The sequence below is a fragment of the Eulemur rufifrons genome, chromosome 28, assembly GCF_041146395.1.
Source record: "Eulemur rufifrons isolate Redbay chromosome 28, OSU_ERuf_1, whole genome shotgun sequence".
Lineage (NCBI taxonomy): Eukaryota > Metazoa > Chordata > Mammalia > Primates > Lemuridae > Eulemur > Eulemur rufifrons.
The window spans coordinates 56,745,001-56,762,758 of NC_091010.1; the positions used below are offsets into that span (position 1 = coordinate 56,745,001).

General features: G+C 46.9%; 1 protein-coding gene across 18 annotated transcripts in view; it reads left to right on the forward strand.

The window, feature by feature from the left end:
• TCF7L2 (transcription factor 7 like 2) overlaps positions 1-17,758 on the forward strand; it is a 188,976-nt gene that overhangs the window by 152,197 nt on the left and 19,021 nt on the right. For 14 of the 18 annotated variants that reach the window (XM_069460783.1, XM_069460782.1, XM_069460784.1 and 11 more), the window contains 3 exons: positions 12,178-12,310; positions 14,651-14,753; positions 16,729-16,815. In XM_069460783.1, the coding sequence (XP_069316884.1) occupies positions 12,178-12,310; positions 14,651-14,753; positions 16,729-16,815 (323 nt within the window). The remainder of the gene's footprint in view (positions 1-12,177; positions 12,311-14,650; positions 14,754-16,728; positions 16,816-17,758) is intronic. The other 4 variants (XM_069460786.1, XM_069460788.1, XM_069460796.1 and 1 more) reach the window with 1 other exon arrangement.

The following is a 17,758-nucleotide window of genomic DNA, read 5'->3' on the forward strand; positions in this document are numbered from 1 at the left end:
AATCTTTGCATCCCTTTGCCTTTTCTTCTCTCTCTGTCTCCCCCTCTCTCCCCGTCTCCCCTTCTCCTCCTCTTTCTTCTTTCTGCGGAAAGCTCACAAAACTCAACAGTCAAAAAAGCGAGTTAGCATCCTGACTATTGGAATGCCAATAGTGAGCTCAGGAAGCTGAGTTTCTTCTGCTTCCACAGAGGTCAGTTGAAAATCTCTCAGGTCTGTTGCTCTGGGAGGAAGAGAGAGGGTGTGTTTGCGTGGCAGGCAAGGCCCTGCAAAGTGTCACTTCTGTGTCACTGTGACAAGAAGTATCCTTTCCTCCTCCCTCCTCTCTCCCATCGCAGCCCTCTCCCTAAGAAATTTGTTTTGAGGGATTTGACAATCTTGCAGATAAAGTGCCTGCCTACTGCATTCGGTTGATCATTTTCCCTCATGGCTGACCGTAATTTCTTTGCTACTCTTAGCGGCAGCTCTGTCCCGGCTGCCCAAGGTAACGGGAGAGGGAGGGGGACTTGGCTTAGGTGCCCTGAGCTGGCTGGGGAAAATGGGCCTTCCCCCTTCCTTCATGGATTCTGTAGTGGGGAAGATTAGAAACTAGAAGGAGTTTTTTAATTTAAAAAAAAAAATTACATCTTATAACCAGCTGAACTAGATTATTAGTGGGTTTTTTAAATTTTTAATTTTTTTTTCTTTAGGGATGTGTGTGCAGGGGGGAGAAATAACAAAATCATTCTAGGCAATATGAGTGATAACTTTGAACATTTTGAGTCTACCAGGCCAGAAATCTGGAGCCATTTCCATTTTTTAAGATGCTTTTTTTTTAGCTCTTTAAGTGAAAGGTTTAAAGGGAGGGGAAGCTGGGAGGAAAAAGAAAAGTGAGAAAAGCAGAAAGGGAGGAGGAAAAAAAAGCTGGCCCAGTCCCATCTTGAAGGTACAGAGAAAGTTTTTTTAGAGGTGGAGAGAAGGAAAACCAAAGCTGTTATGTACCCTAGGGATGCAGTTTTAGTGGGAATGGAAGATTTGAGTGCTAAGGGAGGCGCAGTGGCCTCCGGGGTCTCTCTCTTCCAGCAGTTGGGCGGTTGGCACCTCAATTTGAATTGCTGGGTGAGTAGTGGGGTGTGGGGTGTGTATGTGTGTGTGCGTGTGCGCGCGCGTGTGTTTGTGTCCGTGTCCACGCTTACGGTCTTGACCATTAAACCTGTGCTTTTTTTTTCCTTTAATTTAGATCGTGGGAAGGAAAATATAAAACAAGAATAAATGTCACCCCAAGCTGTGCCCTTTCTCTAAGTACTTTTCACAGCAGTTTTTGGGGGAGGAGGGGGAAAGGGTTAAAAAAAAGATGAGGAGGAGAGAAAGTCTGACTTTCATCACAGCCCTCACAGTTCTATGGCAAGGCAGACCCGGTTCCCCAAGTACGGGTGAGCTGGAATCTGGGGAGGGGTGGTGTGGTTTAGGATTTCTTCTAACAAATAATTTTTTTTTTCTTCACCCACCAGGGTGGGCTCCATCGGAAGAGAGAGAAAGAAAAATGACATTGCCCCATATAGTGGAGCATACTTTTCTAAGCTTGAAACAGTTCTGAGCAATAAGGCTTTTACAGTAGCAGGGCTTGTGTAAACTGTGTATTTTGGTTTCATATTTAATGCTAACTCTCTGTTGCTCTGTCTTTAGTTGTATTTATTTTCAATTTCCAGATTTAGATGTCGGCCTTCCAGGGCTATGTAGTCTTCCTTGTGGTGTGTGTTATTTTCTAAACTTAATACAAAATGTGTTTCGGAAACCTGAGCAAGAGACTGATGACAGCTCATTGTGCTGTTAATGATTAGGAAGAAGGCCCTTTTTGCAACACGAACCTTGGGTTTAGGATACATTAAATCTGTTCAACTTTTGGGTCAAATCCTTTGCCACAAGCTGTAAGCGTTGAATTTGGAGGCAGAATTTCTAATTATCTTTATTATTACCTTTATTATTTATATTGTTGTTGCATGACCAAACAAACGTTTGCAGTGGTCAGTCAGCTCTTTGATCCAGTTTTGGGGAGAGGGGGAGTGAAATGTACTATAGATGATAAGTATTCTTAATGCTTTCAGAATCATGAATTAAATCCGATACGTTGTATTAAAACACAAAGTCGTAGACAATTCTTTAGTTGAGCGTTAGGGAACGATGGGTGTAAGTCTTGGTTTTCCTTTCCAGTTGTGTGCAACTTTCTAGTTCAATCTCGGATTGTGTAAACTGTCAAATCATGGGGAAGCCAATGCAGGGTGTTGCTGCAGATGTGTGAGTCGTGTTGCCACAAACTTCACACCCACTACAGGCTCCCATTTTGAGGTATCTAAAAGGTTTCAGACCCTGATTTACTCGAATTACTTGGGTTACTTAATAGTAGTCTTGTTTCTTTGGTGAGAATAAACCTCTCTTCTTGCCGTCTTACGAGAAGGGAGTTGGTTTGAAAGGGTCAATTTCCAACTCCAATGATACAGATATTATGATCTTTGTATTGTCACAACAGGCTGCTGCATCGGCATTTTCTGGAAGCAACGGAGCCTGCAACCTTGTATTCTTAGGGAAGCCTCCCTTTTGTGGTTTGGGGTTGGTGGGGGCCTGGCTGAGCTATGTAATGGGATTCTTTCCTTCTGCAATATTTTGGAATGTGATGAAATCCTGACATGCCCTCCAGATTACATACTTCTGCACACATTTGAGGATTTTTAGAAAATTGAACTTTGCCTCAGTCATTCCCTTGTTACCTTGAACTTCCAGCACATCAGCTCAGGATCAGAGGGAGCAGCAAGCATGTTTGCCCTCCTCACCCCACGGTGACTCTGTGTCTTTTGCGCGTGTGTCGTTTGTGGAGGCTGTGGATGCCTGTTAAAGGATGCCCACATTTGGGACACTAACAGGGCGAAATAGAGCCAGACAGTGCAGTTCTGCCTTTGTGTTTGTCTTCCTTTCAGTCTGCCTTTGCCGAACTCCTGCTGAATCTCTGGGTTTAGGCATTTGCAGTTGTTGGGCTACATGAATGAAAACGTTCATTCCTCCTCTGGTTTACCTGTGCTTTTCTAGGGAGAAAATTTACCTGATTTTCTGGGTTTAGGCATTTGCAGTTGTTGGGCTACATGAATGAAAACGTTCATTCCTCCTCTGGTTTACCTGTGCTTTTCTAGGGAGAAAATTTACCTGATCTCTGAAGGAAACAGCTGTTCCTTGAGCTTTTGTCATGGAGCTGGCATGATTTTCAAATACAGGCTAAGGTTTGAAAGTTAGACACAGGGTGAATAAGAAAAACAAAAGACATCTTTATGCAGCTGTTCTTTGTAAATAAATTAGGAAGGTGGGGAGGTGGTACCCAGATTTTGTTCACTACTTCTTTCTTTGGCTTCCCAGGATGTAATAACCAGTATACGCTTAAAATTTATCCTAAATCAAAATAGGTGATTTCCTTTCCATTATATTTAGGAACCCCTAGATTTGGGGTTGTTGTGTTGTGGGGGGGATGACCTGGAAATCATTATTTTTTAAAAATTGTTTTGCATTTGAGCTTTTTGCATTTCTTCATTTGGAATCAGTTAGATTTATTCCTGGTTCTGTTTTGAAGCTCTTCTTTCTTAGAAACAGCTGTACCCTCTTACCCAGTTCCCAAACATTCTCTGCAAACTCGGATACTTAACAAGATTGATTATGCTAATGATAATCATTTAATACCCAAGTTGTAGGGAAATATTTGGCAGGAGGGTGGACGTTGCAGATTCCTGGGAAACTACTTAGGGCTGAAGGGGCTGGTTCTTCATCTCTGAGACCTGGTGGGGGATTAGGACGGAGGACCCCGTAGCGCCTGTCGCACCCCCTCGCTGACCTCCAGGTTGAGAATTTTTGGAGGCTGTGGCATGCTCCTGGAGGGAAGCAGGCAGGAAGAAAACCCTGGAAACTCGCTGGTCAGGGACAAGCCCGGACCGGGCGGGCTAAGACTTAAGCTTGCAAATGTTTTAAAGGTTAGTTGGGGGAGGCACAATGGGATGTTTTCTTTTTATTGGAAAATAAATGAGAATGAGTGGAAATAAATTATGTTTAATGAACTTAACTGGAAGTAATTGTTCAAGAGCCTGTGAAAGCACAGCTTTGCTGGGCCAGGCCTTGGCTGCGGATTTCACAAAGCCAAGCAGCTGGAGCACGTCTTTATTTTCCGAGTTTGAATGTTCCCCACCCCAACACCTCCAGCGCCACTCCCAGCCCTTCTCTCCTCATTTTTGGGGATTAAGAAAAGGTCCTTAAGAAGAGTTGCATTTGGCCCTCTAGACCCTCCATGCCTGGCAGTCTGTTTGGTGTGTTATTGGGTTGTTGTATTACAGAAGGGGCCAAAAAAAAAAAAAAAAGGCCAAGAACTTAGGATGGTTCGAGTTAGTTCTATGTATATGCATGTGTGTGAGGTTTGGATGAAAACTGACTGCACGTTTATCCTCTCCCTGCCCGCCCTGTTCAGTCATTTCTCAGCAAGAAGAATTTTAATGCCTGTGTGAATCCATGAGAAACTATGAGTCGGCAGAATTTCGCAGACAGCAGGGAGAATCTTCTCTCCCTCTTCTTGCTGGATAAATGGATTTGATTCCAGAGAGGGAGAGACAGGGGGGAAAAAGTCTGCCATTGATCATTTATAAAACAAATAAGCAGAACCCTTCGTGTAAGGCTCTGAGGGGTTGGAGAAGCTCTGACTTTGCAGCCTGGTGGCAGGTTCTGCCGCAGCCCGGCCAGGTGACGCAGGCTGTGTGCTGCAGCTCCAGGGTGGACATTTCTTTTCTGCATCTCACAGGCAGATCTCTTTTCTCCTACCACCCCGTTTCTCCAAGTAAAACTCGAACCCTGTGAAACCTTCTCTCTTTTATTTATTATTTCCAACAGGCAGTGTTGTAGCTATCAATAGAAGTCTTGTCCAGGGAAACAATGTACCATTAGCTGGGAGCAAGGCCTTAGACAGAAAGGAGCAACATTCAACTATGAAAGAGGCCTAGCCACTGCGCCGGATGGGTCCTGGCTGGCTGGCTGTGAGGGAACAGGGGTAAAATGCTCTGAAGAAGCCATTTGGGGCCACGGGAGGAAGTCACACCTGCTACTCTCGACCTCTGTTTATGAGAGAGGTGCACAAGGCACAAAAGCAAGTGGTGGCCAGCTAAGCTGGCAGGGGACTGTGCATGCATGCCTGGTCCAGGCTGCTCTGGGTGTGTCCCTGTGGTCATTGCAGCAGCAGAAGTCATTGCAAACTGTTGGGGTCATAGGTTGTTGGGTGCAGGAGGGTTACCATGGCTGGCCATCCACCATGCTTTGGTTCATGGCCAGCAAAAGACAGGAGTAGTTGAGTTGCCCAGGGGTGGTTGGTGGGTAAGAAACAGCCGGCCCCTCCTTCCTTTCATCCCCACCCCCTTCTTTTCCCCAACTCTCCAAGACTCCAGTGACGTGGAACATCTATTAACGTTTTACTGGTCGCCATTGGCCTCTCTGCAGCCACAGTAAAGGGCATCTGGAAAAGTGCTTGGGGATGGACTATAAACCGGATTTTTATGTAAACCTGGAGTGAATGGTGTCCATTCCTGATGCTGATTTCAACCTCTGGGAGGGCTGATAGGTTAAGAACACCAAAGACTTCCATGCCCACCCAGAGGAGGAAAAACGGCTGACAAATGCTCCTCTGTGCTGCTTTTGTCTTATTGTGCTGGGCCCCTAAAGGCACTTTCTGGCCCCATTTTCCTTCTGCAGAAAGGGAGAGCGATAGGGGCATATTGAAGAGGAGGGCCAGGGAGAGACCAGGGCCAGCGATGGCCCTCTTTGCAGCATCTGTTGATTAATAGGTTGCAGGCGTGAATGGCCAGCTTTCATTCTGTGAGCTTTAGGTTGCCCACAGTTATAGAGAAGCTTGCGGGCTTGGGGTGAGGGGGAGTCTAGCAGAGGGATCTAGAAGTGCGTTAATCAATCTTTCACTTGCCAAGTTCCAAATTATGAGCAGCATTTGGACGGGTGTGTGGGCGTTTGCTGATGAGGGTGGCAGGGCCAAGTCTCAGAACATGATGCTTAAGGGTTCTTGAGAGGTCAAAGGTCAGCCACAGGGGCGCCCCCTCCCCTCTTCCCCCCCACTGTAGTTTGTTGAATACGATGAATACTTAGGGTGGAAGGGCTTTGTGTGCTTGGAGGGCTGTTAAAGGACCTTTTCTTTATAATTTAACTATTCAGTGCTCAAAACCCCATAGAGCCTAAGGGACAGAACCAGAGGGGGGGGGTGTCTTTGCTTTTGGAAATAGCGGTTTCTCCAGGTAGAAAGCAGAAAGCCTTAATGATTTAAAGTCAAATGAGGATTTTGGTTCCTTTTGAATATTGTTTTCTTCGTTTAATGGGTTCGGTTTTTTAGCTGACTTTTTCTTTAGTTTTTTTATCAGCCCAGTATTGACCACATATAATGTTTTTATCATCAGAATCCTTCTGGGTCCTGATGCTGAGTGTTTGTATTTGAGAAGCAGAAACATCCTATTAAATGTCTTTAGCCCCCGTCCCCCTCCATAATCAGCCAAATGCTGTACAGAAATCCCTGCTGAAAATACTCAGTACCTTGTGGCAAGGCTGTGCCTGGCTAAAGCAGGGGACCCTGAGTTTTCCCAGTTTTGAGTCTGGGGGCAAACTGGTCTAGGTCACAGTAACTGGCAATGGGAGTTTGAGGACTGATTCCCATGGAGAGTCCCGAAGTATCTGTGTCCACCTGGGAAGGCTGGCCCAGGCCCATCCCACTGGGCACTTCTCGCTGCATCAACATGGCAGTTAACTCCATCCCAGTAACGGGCGTCTCTGTAGCCCTCACGAGGTCACTGCAGACACAAGCCTGGGGGGGCTGTGCAGCCAGGTGAGGCCCAAGGCTTGGACATGCCACTCCCCCAAGGCATGTGACCTGGGAAACATCCCCTCACCGACTGCACGGAGCTAAAAGCAAATGCCGACTACTTCATAGGTTTGCTGTGAGGATTTACTACAGCAAAATATGTCACATGGAGGCTGGTGCAGAACTGTAGCTCCATTAAATGGCAGCCACTCTGAGCCGTGCTGGTGTCGATCATAGTGCTGCGGGCGTAGCAGCTGGTCAGACCCTGTCCTACCTTCAGATCGTCCAGACAGGGGGCTCTCAGTGGCTCTGTAGATAAATGTGAGATGCTGAAGGCGGTGGTCTGTATGGGCTACTGTGGTAGAACAGTTTTGAAATTATGTGGAATGCTTTGTACGTGTTTGCTGTTTTTGTGGCAGAGGGTCATAGTGTTTGTCATGTTCTTAAGGGTCCAGTACAGTAGCTTAGGCTCTTCAAGCAGCTCTCCTTGATCCACCACTACCGCAACCTTGAATGGGAGTTAGCTGTCACTGGCGGTCGTGATTTTGAACCCCTTGTGGTTTCGGAGGTGTATTTAGGTAAAAGAGTTACCTAAAAGGCACCTGGCTTTCTGTTGTAGTTGTTTGCCTTGAACATTGGACTCTGTTTATAAAAAGATAACAGGGAGGGGATAAATACCGTGGGCTGTTTAACCCACCAACACCCCCGCACAGAGTGTTGCTTTAATTTAGTTGCCATGAATGCATTTCTGGAAAGTTGTCTATGTCTGTCCCCCACCAAAGTTACTTTCCACGTCTGAGTTTTCTTGGGTGGCCCAATTTTGAACACAATTCTTAAAGACCTTGTTAAAGAAGTGGGAGCTGTTCAAAGAGAAGGGAAACGTCTAAAGGACATCTTTCTCTTTGGATTTTTTTTGTGTTTCACATATGTCAGCTTGATTCTGGAAGGGACCATGGTCATAATCCAACTAACTGTCTTTCTTTAACTTACAGCTCCTCTTTGGCGATCTGACTCATTGGCATAGTAAAGTGATGACTTTTCTTACAAGAGATACTGACATGTATTCATTAGTTAAATATCGCATTTTTAAGAAGAATGTGTTCCTGATGAAGGCAGTCACGAATTATGCAGACACTCTTGTCCTGTAATGAACATCCTTACCTTTGAAATGAGGAGTGAAGTCTGTGGCTGTGTGTTTTCCCCTGTGAATTTAATTAGAAGAGACAAGAGAGGTAGCTAACCCCATCGTCATTAGTATTCATTGGATTGCATTTGCTAAAGCTACTCTGTGTTGCATGTTTAGCTATGTGCCAGGCACTGTGCGAAGCACCTTACATGTATGATCTCATTCAGTTTGCACAACCCTGTGAGGTAGACATGATTCTCACCTGGAGTTTATAGAGACGGAAACGAAGTCCTGAGAGAGGTCACATGGCCACACTGGTAAAGTAGAATTAGAACCCAGGTCTTCCTTGAATTCAGTCCTTGAATCATTATGTGAAATGGCAGTGGGCTCCAAAACCGTTTTAAAGATACTGTTGTAACTAAGATAGTGTCTGCAAAGGTCTTGCACTGGATGGTTCTGAAGGACCACCTAGCTCTCTTCTGTGACTCTAAGTAGACTATATCTAAAGAGCACAGCCATTTACTTAAACATGTGGTTGGCTCTATCCTTCTCGTCTAATGTTTGCAGTTACCATTTCGTGGTTCTTATGCCATTTATGAGATCATGTTCACCACTCCCAAAGGCTGGGCATTTCATGGGACTCAAGTGCTAGAAATCACATTCCTTGTCCTTAAGCAACTTAGGTATAGTAGGACCAAGAAAGGTGTATACGCAATGGTAGAAAGAAAGGACTCTGAGTTCTGAGGCTGGAGAGAAAGTCCTCCCATCATAAGAGGATTTCAGGTATGATTAGGTGGCAATTAGATTCTGGTTTTGGCAGGTATGACTGCAGAATTCCCTCCTCTTGCTTGGGAACCAGTCAACCTGGACAGACAGATGGTTACTTTCCTTTACAGGGACCTGCCTGGCATGCAGTCAAGGTCAAGGTCGGAAAGGACCATGTCCTAGCAGAGCTCCCATTTTCCCCCCTAAAGCCAGGTAGCACCTGAAACTTTCACTCCCTTACCTCCCCCCGGCTCCTATCCCCATGCTATAGAGCAGCAGTCCCCAACCTTTTTGGCACCAGGGACTGGTTTCAGGGAAGACAGTTTGTCTTTGAGGGGTGGAGGTTGGAGGGTGCAGGGGGGCATAGCTCAGGCAGTGGTGCAAGCGAAGGGGAGTGGCTATAAATACAGACGTAGCTTGGCTGACTGGCCGCTGCTCACCTCCTACTGTGCGACACTCCTCCCCCGCCCCCACGTTTCATGGAAGACAATTCTTCCACAGACGGGGGCGGGGTACAGCCCAGGGGTTAGGGACCACAACTATGGAGTTTTGACTGAACAAGAAAATACTAGTTGGCTAGGCTCAGGTGTGCGAAATAAGTTGGTAGCCAGAACAAGGCTCCAACTTTGTTGGAATCACCTTCACGTGGAAAAGGAGATGGAGAATGAATCCTTAAATCCCATGCCCAGTTAGCTCCGCTCTTGCCCAAGTGCTGTCTTTACCCTGTGCCGTCCAAGTGGAGAAAGAGAGTTTTCCCCACATTTCCCGTTAGTCCTGCTGAGATCACTGTGGGATCTGTGCTGCCTTATTGCAGAGAGAACCGTGTCATGGGGCAACTTCTCCTACTGATACAAAGAACATTAATAATAAATCACCATAATCGATAATAAACATAGTGTGTGCTGGGTTCTATGCTAAGCCCTCTCCATGGGTTTCCTAAGAACTAGGACTTGATTCTTGATGAGAACTCACATCTCTTAACCTCTGTGCTTGCCTGCGCCCATGTGGTTCCCTGGCCTGGGGTTCTCACTCGTGGATGAGCAGAAGAACCACGTGTGGCACTCGGCAGGCAGGCCCACAATGCCTGGGTCCTGAGCCCAGACCCACTGAACCAGGTCCCCACTGAGAGATTTCCTGGGCCTGGGGGTCTGGATCTGTAATCTGCATTCCGAGAGATGCATGGCTCAGCCAGGGTTGAGAACTGCTGCTTTCGATGGCTACCACCAGCCCTTTCTGCTCCCAGCAAGGGAGCTGCCTTCGTTGCTCGTGGTGGTCCTGCTCCGTTGGCACGCAGTCAGCCCTTCCACCCCTGAGTGACTGTCTTCCCTTCTCTGGGCCTCGTGTGCTTCCCCCCTGGCCCTGCTGTCTCGCCACACTTACTTTAAACTCCCTGGGACTGGTCTGCTTTCTTTCATGTCAGCGCACCGGTGTGTATCTTTCCAACCAAATAGAAAACTGCTGGAAGGCAGCAACAGTCACCTTCCTCTCCTCGGAATGGTGTCCACTTGCTCTGTCTCTGTCTGTCTGTCTGTCTGTCTCTCTCCCCTTTTCTCTTTTCTCTCTCCACCCCAACACACAGTAAGGGCTTATTTGCTCCTTACGTATCAGGTCGTCCTAAAAAGAAATGTTCCCCTGAAGGAATCCTCAGTGCTGGTCCACGAGGTGCCAGCACTGGCCGTGGGGCAGCAGCCCTTTGCTCTGCTGGGCGTGGCCTCGCCCAGACCCTCGCGCTGCTGACACCACTGGCTCCCAAAGCTCCTTCTGCTTTGGTGGCCTTTAACTTAATTGCTTCGATTGCAAAATGGTAACTCACAACGCAAGGCTCCCGTGAGCCACTTGCTAGCCTTTTTCTCAGAAAGTGTCCTGTTGTTTACAGGAATCAGTAAACCAGGCCGATGGGGAAGCATTGACGGCTTTCGCTGTGGTTTTTTCCGGAGCATCTAGGGAAAGGCCATATTTTTCTTTCCCCGTATACCCATGAAAAAATTAAGAGCACTTTTAAAAAGATGTCTTCCCCACAATTACCTATAGTTTGAAATGCTCTTCCCATATTATATTCCTTCCTCATCTGTTTAAAAAAAGATAAGAAGAAAAAAAAAAAAAACGATAAAGAAAACTAACTGCTCCGCAATCCCTGAACTCAACAGGCGCTAGTGGGCAGCACTAGAACCTTCTTTTCTCTTAATGCAATTCCTTTTCCTTGATGTTAATGCAAGTTGTGCCTTCCTAAAAGTAATAAAAGGAAATGAAGACACGTTCTGAAATGAAACTTGACTCTAATCCATTCATCATCTAATACTCGCCTCTTTATCTTCGCTGGTACCTAATCTGGTTAAATGTCCCTGTTGTAGGATTTTAGTGAAAATCCTCTATGGGGAATAGGGTTTTTTGCAATTGGATTATTCTCAGTAAATGGCCCAGTAGTTCGCTTGTTTCAGCTTAATTTTTTCTTTGTGATCTTGCTGGGCTAAGTTATAGCACAGCGTAGTGGAGGGGGAGAGGGGACTGAGACTGGGGTAGGGGAAGAAAGGAGAATAATTGGGGAAAGCCTGGGCCTGACAGCTAGGAACATATTTAAAATGCTTTTCTTTCTTTTTCTTTTTTTTTTTCCCCTCTGCTTCTCTCCACTGACCCACCCTTCCCAAACACAAAAATGCCTGCACTTTGTTTTCTAGAACTGCCCATTTCTAAAATGCATACCTTTTATGAGCCCAATTCATCACCATGCAGTTAATTTATTAGTGTTCCCGGGTGACTTCCTAATGAAATTCCTGATGAATCAGGGCTGCTGTAATCTGCATAAAATATGCAGGTGCTTGCCAGGCAGTTTAGAGCTTTCTGGTAAAGTTCACACTCCCACCCAAACCATGAGTGGGGCTTTTTATCCATGCTGTCCATAAAGGATTGTCACATGCCTGCTGTTTCTGAGGGCAGGGAGGGGTTAGGCATTGGGGGTGGGTATGGAGGCTGGCTGGGTAGGATTTGGGCCCTGCTGGGTTTCTTGTAAGTGAAGGTTTTCCTAGCTGGTCCCCCGTGAGGCTGCCTCCTGGAGGTCCCGCCAGTGGGGCCTTGGGGTGGAAGATCCCACCCGCCACTCGGAGATGCAGTAGGCCTGGGAGATTAAAGTGCCCACTTCCGACTCACCTGCCGATGGGAAAAGTGCAGACTCTGGGGTTCCGTGATGGGCCGTGGTGGAGAAGGTATTTTTTAGAAGCCAGGCTCAGTGGGGAGGTAAAAACGGAAGCGGATCAGTGCAGAGAGCTGTCTTACAGCTACCTGTCATTCTTACGGGGACTGGGGGTGGAAGGTGGGCAGCATCGAGTGCATCTTACAAAACCCAGGCGGGAGGGTGTTGTCAGGGGAGCCCACGGGCCCTGGTGCTCTGAAGTCTCGGGCTGCTGGAACTGACTCGATGGTGTCTGTCTTGTTCTCCCCACAGTCGAACAAAGTGCCAGTGGTGCAGCACCCTCACCATGTCCACCCCCTCACGCCTCTTATCACGTACAGCAACGAACACTTCACCCCGGGAAACCCACCTCCACACTTACCAGCCGACGTAGACCCCAAAACAGGTAGGCCGGGAGCTTGGGTGCCAAGACAGAGTGCCTGTCCTGGGGCCCTGAGGACCTCCACAGGAGGGCTGGGGACAAGGAGTGTGGGCTTGGGTGGGAACGGAGGCAGAGGGGCTGCTGCTCCTCTCCTGGGTGCTGTAAAGGAAGGTCTCTGGGGAAGCCAAAGCCTGGCGAGGGAGTGGGTTTCCTCTCCCCTTTGGAGAAGCCCATTTGCCATGCAGAAGATCTCTTTAGAGCTCCGAGTCCCCTGAAGGGACTGTCTTGGGAACTTTGCTATGAGTCCCTCAGTATTTTTCAGGAGCAGTTTATGACTCCAAGAGCCTCAGACAGACTTCGAAGCAGGAATCATATTGGAGGCATCTCATGAGCTCCTTCTCAGCTTCCTGGGAAGAACAGAGACCTAACAGCATGCATGGCTCCCTCAAGCCCCAGTTTCCTTGGTGGCTAAGGGTCTTTAGTCACTTGGCAGTGACTTACTGGTACAGCCTTAAAAGACCTCGTCCCTGGGTTCTGCATTCTCTCTGCTGATGTTTTCGGGTTCTTCCTTCCCTCCAATATTCTGGATATTGTCAAGCCCATTTTACAGATGTGAATACTGAGGCCCAGGGAGGTTGCCTCATTTCTTCATAGAACCACCAATAGGGTCTCAGGCAGGAGTTGCCACGTTTTCCTTCAGTCTTTGTAGTCGTCCCTCTTTCCATCCTACTTGTTCATTGACTTGCTTTTTTCCCCAAAGGGGAGAGGGAGGGAAGACAGGGTCACTTGTAGCCCTCCCTTCAACGAGATGTAAATCAGGCAGGCAGCCCCAGCTGCCGTGGGGTGACCTTGGGAGCACAGGTGAGGCCAGCATGTGTCTTGCGGCTGCTCCGTGTGCTGGCTAGAGGTTCCTCTTCCCAGCTCGGTAACTGGAAGGGCGGATTTAAAATGGCTATTCCACGTCGCTTTGTCAGAGGGAACTGTTGGTGTTGGGCTGAGGTGGGCTGCTGGTTAGGCGGCCTTCGCTGCCCCTGAAAGAAGCCACACATCGCCGGTGTTCGTGGCCTCTGAGCCCCTTTGTGCTGGTGCAGGACCAAGCCCGGTGCTCCGATGGCTGGCGGCCTGCTCCAGGCCCCAGGCTCAGCGAGTGAATGGCAGCATCAGCGTCTCATTTAAATAATGGTAGTACAGGGAATAGCTTTTAAATGGTTATCGTAAAACATATGATTAACGTCTGTGGACTGTTTACTTTTCCTCTGCGAACATTCTTTCAAGTGTGCAAATGGCTCAGTGTAGGGTCCAAGCCCAGCTAATCTGTTTGGTTTTTGTAATAGAGAGAAAGCAATGTCTGCATGAAAATGTCACCCGGGGAGACTTAATTTACAGATTAAACGCTTCCTGAGTGAATTAAAAAAAAAAAAATGAAGTCATTTTCATCCACAAACATGCAGTTCATTCCCTTCAATACTCTGTTTTAATTCTGCGGTGTTGTGCGTTGTGCTTCCCACGTCACTTGCATAGATCAGTTCCTCTCGTCAGGTGTTCCTGGTGCTCTTGCTTTTAAGGACTGATTGCAGGGTGTGCTCCTGTGGAATTAGGATGTGTGCATTGATGCACACCTTCAGAATTCACCAGTGTGTGCCTTGGGAAGCTCCTGGCCCCTGTGATACTCGAGGTGCCCAGGTGAGGTTAGTTCCTGCAGGTGGCTCTGTCCTCCAGTGAATGGGGTTCCAGGATTGAGTACACCAGGCCCCCAGTAACTCCTTGTCTGTTCAGTTCTGAGGCTCCCTCGGATGAGATGCCAAATGGCATTTGGGTAGTTTCTCCAGCTCATCTTCTAAGTGGAGGGGGACACATTGGAGAGGAGTTACCTTTTTTGGAAGAAGGCCAGGGGAACCTTTCGAAAGCCACAGCTCAGAGACTGTGTTGGAGATGAGAGGAGGAGCTCTCACGCAGGCGAGTCATTAACGTTAACAGGTGAAGGGACCCGTTGTAAGGGCAAAGGGAATTACTGTTGCTTGATCACCCACTGTGTGCCGAGCCCTGTAGATGTTGTGGGGTTTGTTTCTAAACTTCAAGTAATCACACCAGTCACATGAGGCAGAAATACCCAAGGTGGCATTTTCCGAGTCTGTCTGAGTCTACACAGTATACCAATCCATCTAGAGTGAGATAAACTAATTTTCCAAACAGGCTGGGGGGAAATGAGGCTACCACCAACTCCTAGGACCATCATCGTGAATGAACCTTGCGCTAGGATTTCAGAAGAGATGTCTCTCTTCCTCCTTTTCCTGTTCTCCTTCTCTGAGAGTCGCTCTCCCCTTCTTTCCCTCCCTGGTACTAAAATGCTGCTTCTTTTCTCAGGAATCCCACGGCCTCCGCACCCTCCAGATATATCCCCGTATTACCCGCTATCACCCGGCACCGTAGGACAAATCCCCCATCCGCTAGGATGGTTAGTACCACAGTAAGGAGTTCCATTTTTTAATTTCCTTTTCGTTTCTTACATGGGCATGCTTATTATTTATTCTGTGCATGTATGTGTGTGTGTTAGGAGGCGGTTGGGGGCGGGGCATGGGAGGGCGCAGGGAAGATGTCGCTGGGATGTCCTGTGGGAATGCACGGAAATCAGTAGCCATTCAGGTGGATTATGACGGAAAAGGTTATTGATACTTAGCATTCTGAGCCTGTGGTCCCCAAAGGCCCTGGAGACAAAGGTGCCTTTAAGATACTTTGGGAGTTGTAGAAGGCTGATCATGGCACTTCTGCTAGTGGCAGCCCAAACTGGAGTCGTGTCATTGAGTTGAAGCCAAGTCTCCCCTTTTAGGTGTTGAGTACTTGGGGACACGGGATTGGGGACAGGAAAAACTTAGTTTTGAAATCTAGGGTTTGGAGTGGAGCTCATTCTCTTACAATTCCAGTACACCCAACCCCATCCTGAGCATCACTCCCAGGGTTGACAACATCAGTGGAATGTTTTGCCTGTCAAGAAGCCCCATGTACTTAACCAGCACCTCCCTAGTTTCTTTGCATGTTGACTGCTTTACCTAATGCGAAGGGTGGGGATGGGGCACCTAGAACCCTCCTTCCAGCATGCGGGACCTTCCTGAGTGTCGGCCCTGGTTCCTGGCAGTGCTCAGATAACTTGACTGCCTTTTACAGCTTTAAAAACGTGTGTGTTTTAAAATCAAAGTAGAAAAGCCTTTAGTGCATAAGCATATTATGTGGGTTTGTGTGTGTGTGTGTGTGTGTGTGTGTGTGTGTTTTTGCATGAATGTGCATGTAATACGTGTTTTGCAATTGTATGTTTCTATGGTTGTATTTCTCCATGTTTATTAGTGATCTCTCCTCTAAAAAACACAGAACAATGTGTTGAATGCTAAAAGAAATAAATCATGATGAAAGTCTCAAGTTTGAGTTTCTTAGGGGAAGACAGCCTTTCACAGTCTTAAAGAAGACAAAATTTTGCAGTGGTCTAACCCCCACTTCTACCCTTATGTCGATAGTTGAGCAGGTTTTATGCTGTGGTTTCTTTTTTTTTTTTTTTTTAAACAACAACAAAACTCAGATTGCATTATGTAGTAGCTATACCAAATACCAACCCTAGGCATAGCTTCTGTTTCTTTGTCTTCTCCTTATTTTTATTTGGAGGGTAGACATGAACATGAGCCTGTGACCCATTTCTTCTTTAATAGATGGGGCCATTCCTCCAATAGTTCTCAGTCATCACTTGCCCCATTCGGCTGATGGGGAGATATTTGAAGGCTAGATAAAAAGGAATAGCCAACTCAGACAACCCTCTGTCAGAAAAAGTTGTGTGTCTTTCATGAGGATGCTATTTTGCATGTTGCTGTATTTTTTAATTATTGTAATGAGGTGTGATTGTCTATTGGTTACCCACAATTCTTCTTGGGGACTCTCCCCCCCGGTAACTCTTGTCAACACTTGTTAATTTGACAAAAGGCTACAAATTAAGCTCTGTTAATTTAATGTTTTCTCACCGAGATCTAAATACCGAAAGAGGCCCAAAGCGCAACTGAAGTCCTTTGATTCACTGTACTTTATTTTGGTATAAATTTACATTCATTATTGTTTTCCTTTGGATGTGTAGCCCTCAATTAGTGTGATGGCTCCATTAAAGCAAGCGAGACTTCGCCTTTAATTATTACAACAAAACACCTAGTTCCAGCTTGGGGAGAGGGTCTCTATTGACATAAGCAGAGGTTATAAAATTTAATTAGCCATTCCTATCAGATTTATGGCATTCAAATTGTTCTGTGTTTCTTCCCTTTGATCCTTCCTGTACAATCCCCAAGATTTTTGTTCTGATCAAATGAGAATAAAGCTTACTGTGCAGAGAGAACTTTTTCCCTTTTCTTCTTTTCCTTGTCCCCACCCCCACCCTTGTTGCGAGTCTCTCACTTCGTACCCCTTCTTTGTAGGCAAGGTCAGCCAGTGTACCCGATCACGACAGGAGGATTCAGACACCCCTACCCCACAGCTCTGACTGTCAACGCTTCCATGTCCAGGTGAGTCCCAGCAACCAGGGCCTTCAACCAAGGCCGCAGGTGACTTCTCAGAAAGTTCTCTAGATGGCTACCAGGCCACCCAGGGACTGTGGCTGCATGTCGTTCTAATAGTGTAAAGCCCATGTGGCAATAGGCTGTACTCATAGGAAACACTGAAAAATTACCCTGAACTTCCAAGGTAAGTGATGTCTTTCTGGGTCAAATTTTTGAGCCAGTCCATTGAGCGGTGTGTTTTAAGGCATTAAGAAGGCAGAAGAAACAGTCAGGACCTGTGGAGCTTTATAAAATGTCATTTCTCGGCCGGGCGCGGTGGCTCACGCCTGTAATCCTAGCACTCTGGGAGGCCGAGGCGGGTGGATCACTCGAGGTTAGGAGTTCGAGACCAGCCTGAGCAAGAGTGAGACCCTGTCTCTACTAAAAATAGAAAGAAATTATATGGACAACTAAAATATATATATACAAAAAATTAGCCGGGCATGGTGGTGCATGCCTGTAGTCCCAGCTACTCGGGAGGCTGAGGCAGGAGGATCGCTTGAGCCCAGGAGTTTGAGGTTGCTGTGAGCTAGGCTGAAGCCACGGCACTCACTCTAGCCCGGGCAACAGAGTGAGACTCTGTCTCAAAAAAAAAAAAAAAAATTATAAAATGTCATTTCTCCGTTGTCCTATGCTGGGTAAGAAGGGAAGGGGGGTTGGAGGTAATTTTATTCTTGAATAAAGAAGAGTCTGAGAAAAGATGATTGGTCTTTTCAAAGCTCAGACTCTGATTCAGAGTCAACAAGAAGCACCCGGCCCCCTCTAGGGCAGCACTGTCCAGTAGAAATGTAACGTGAACCGCAGAGCGAGGTTTCCATTTTGTAGCATCCTACGTTTTTAAAACGGTTGAAATTATTTTCAATGATATATTTTATTCAACACAATATAGCCAAAATAGTATCATTTCAAC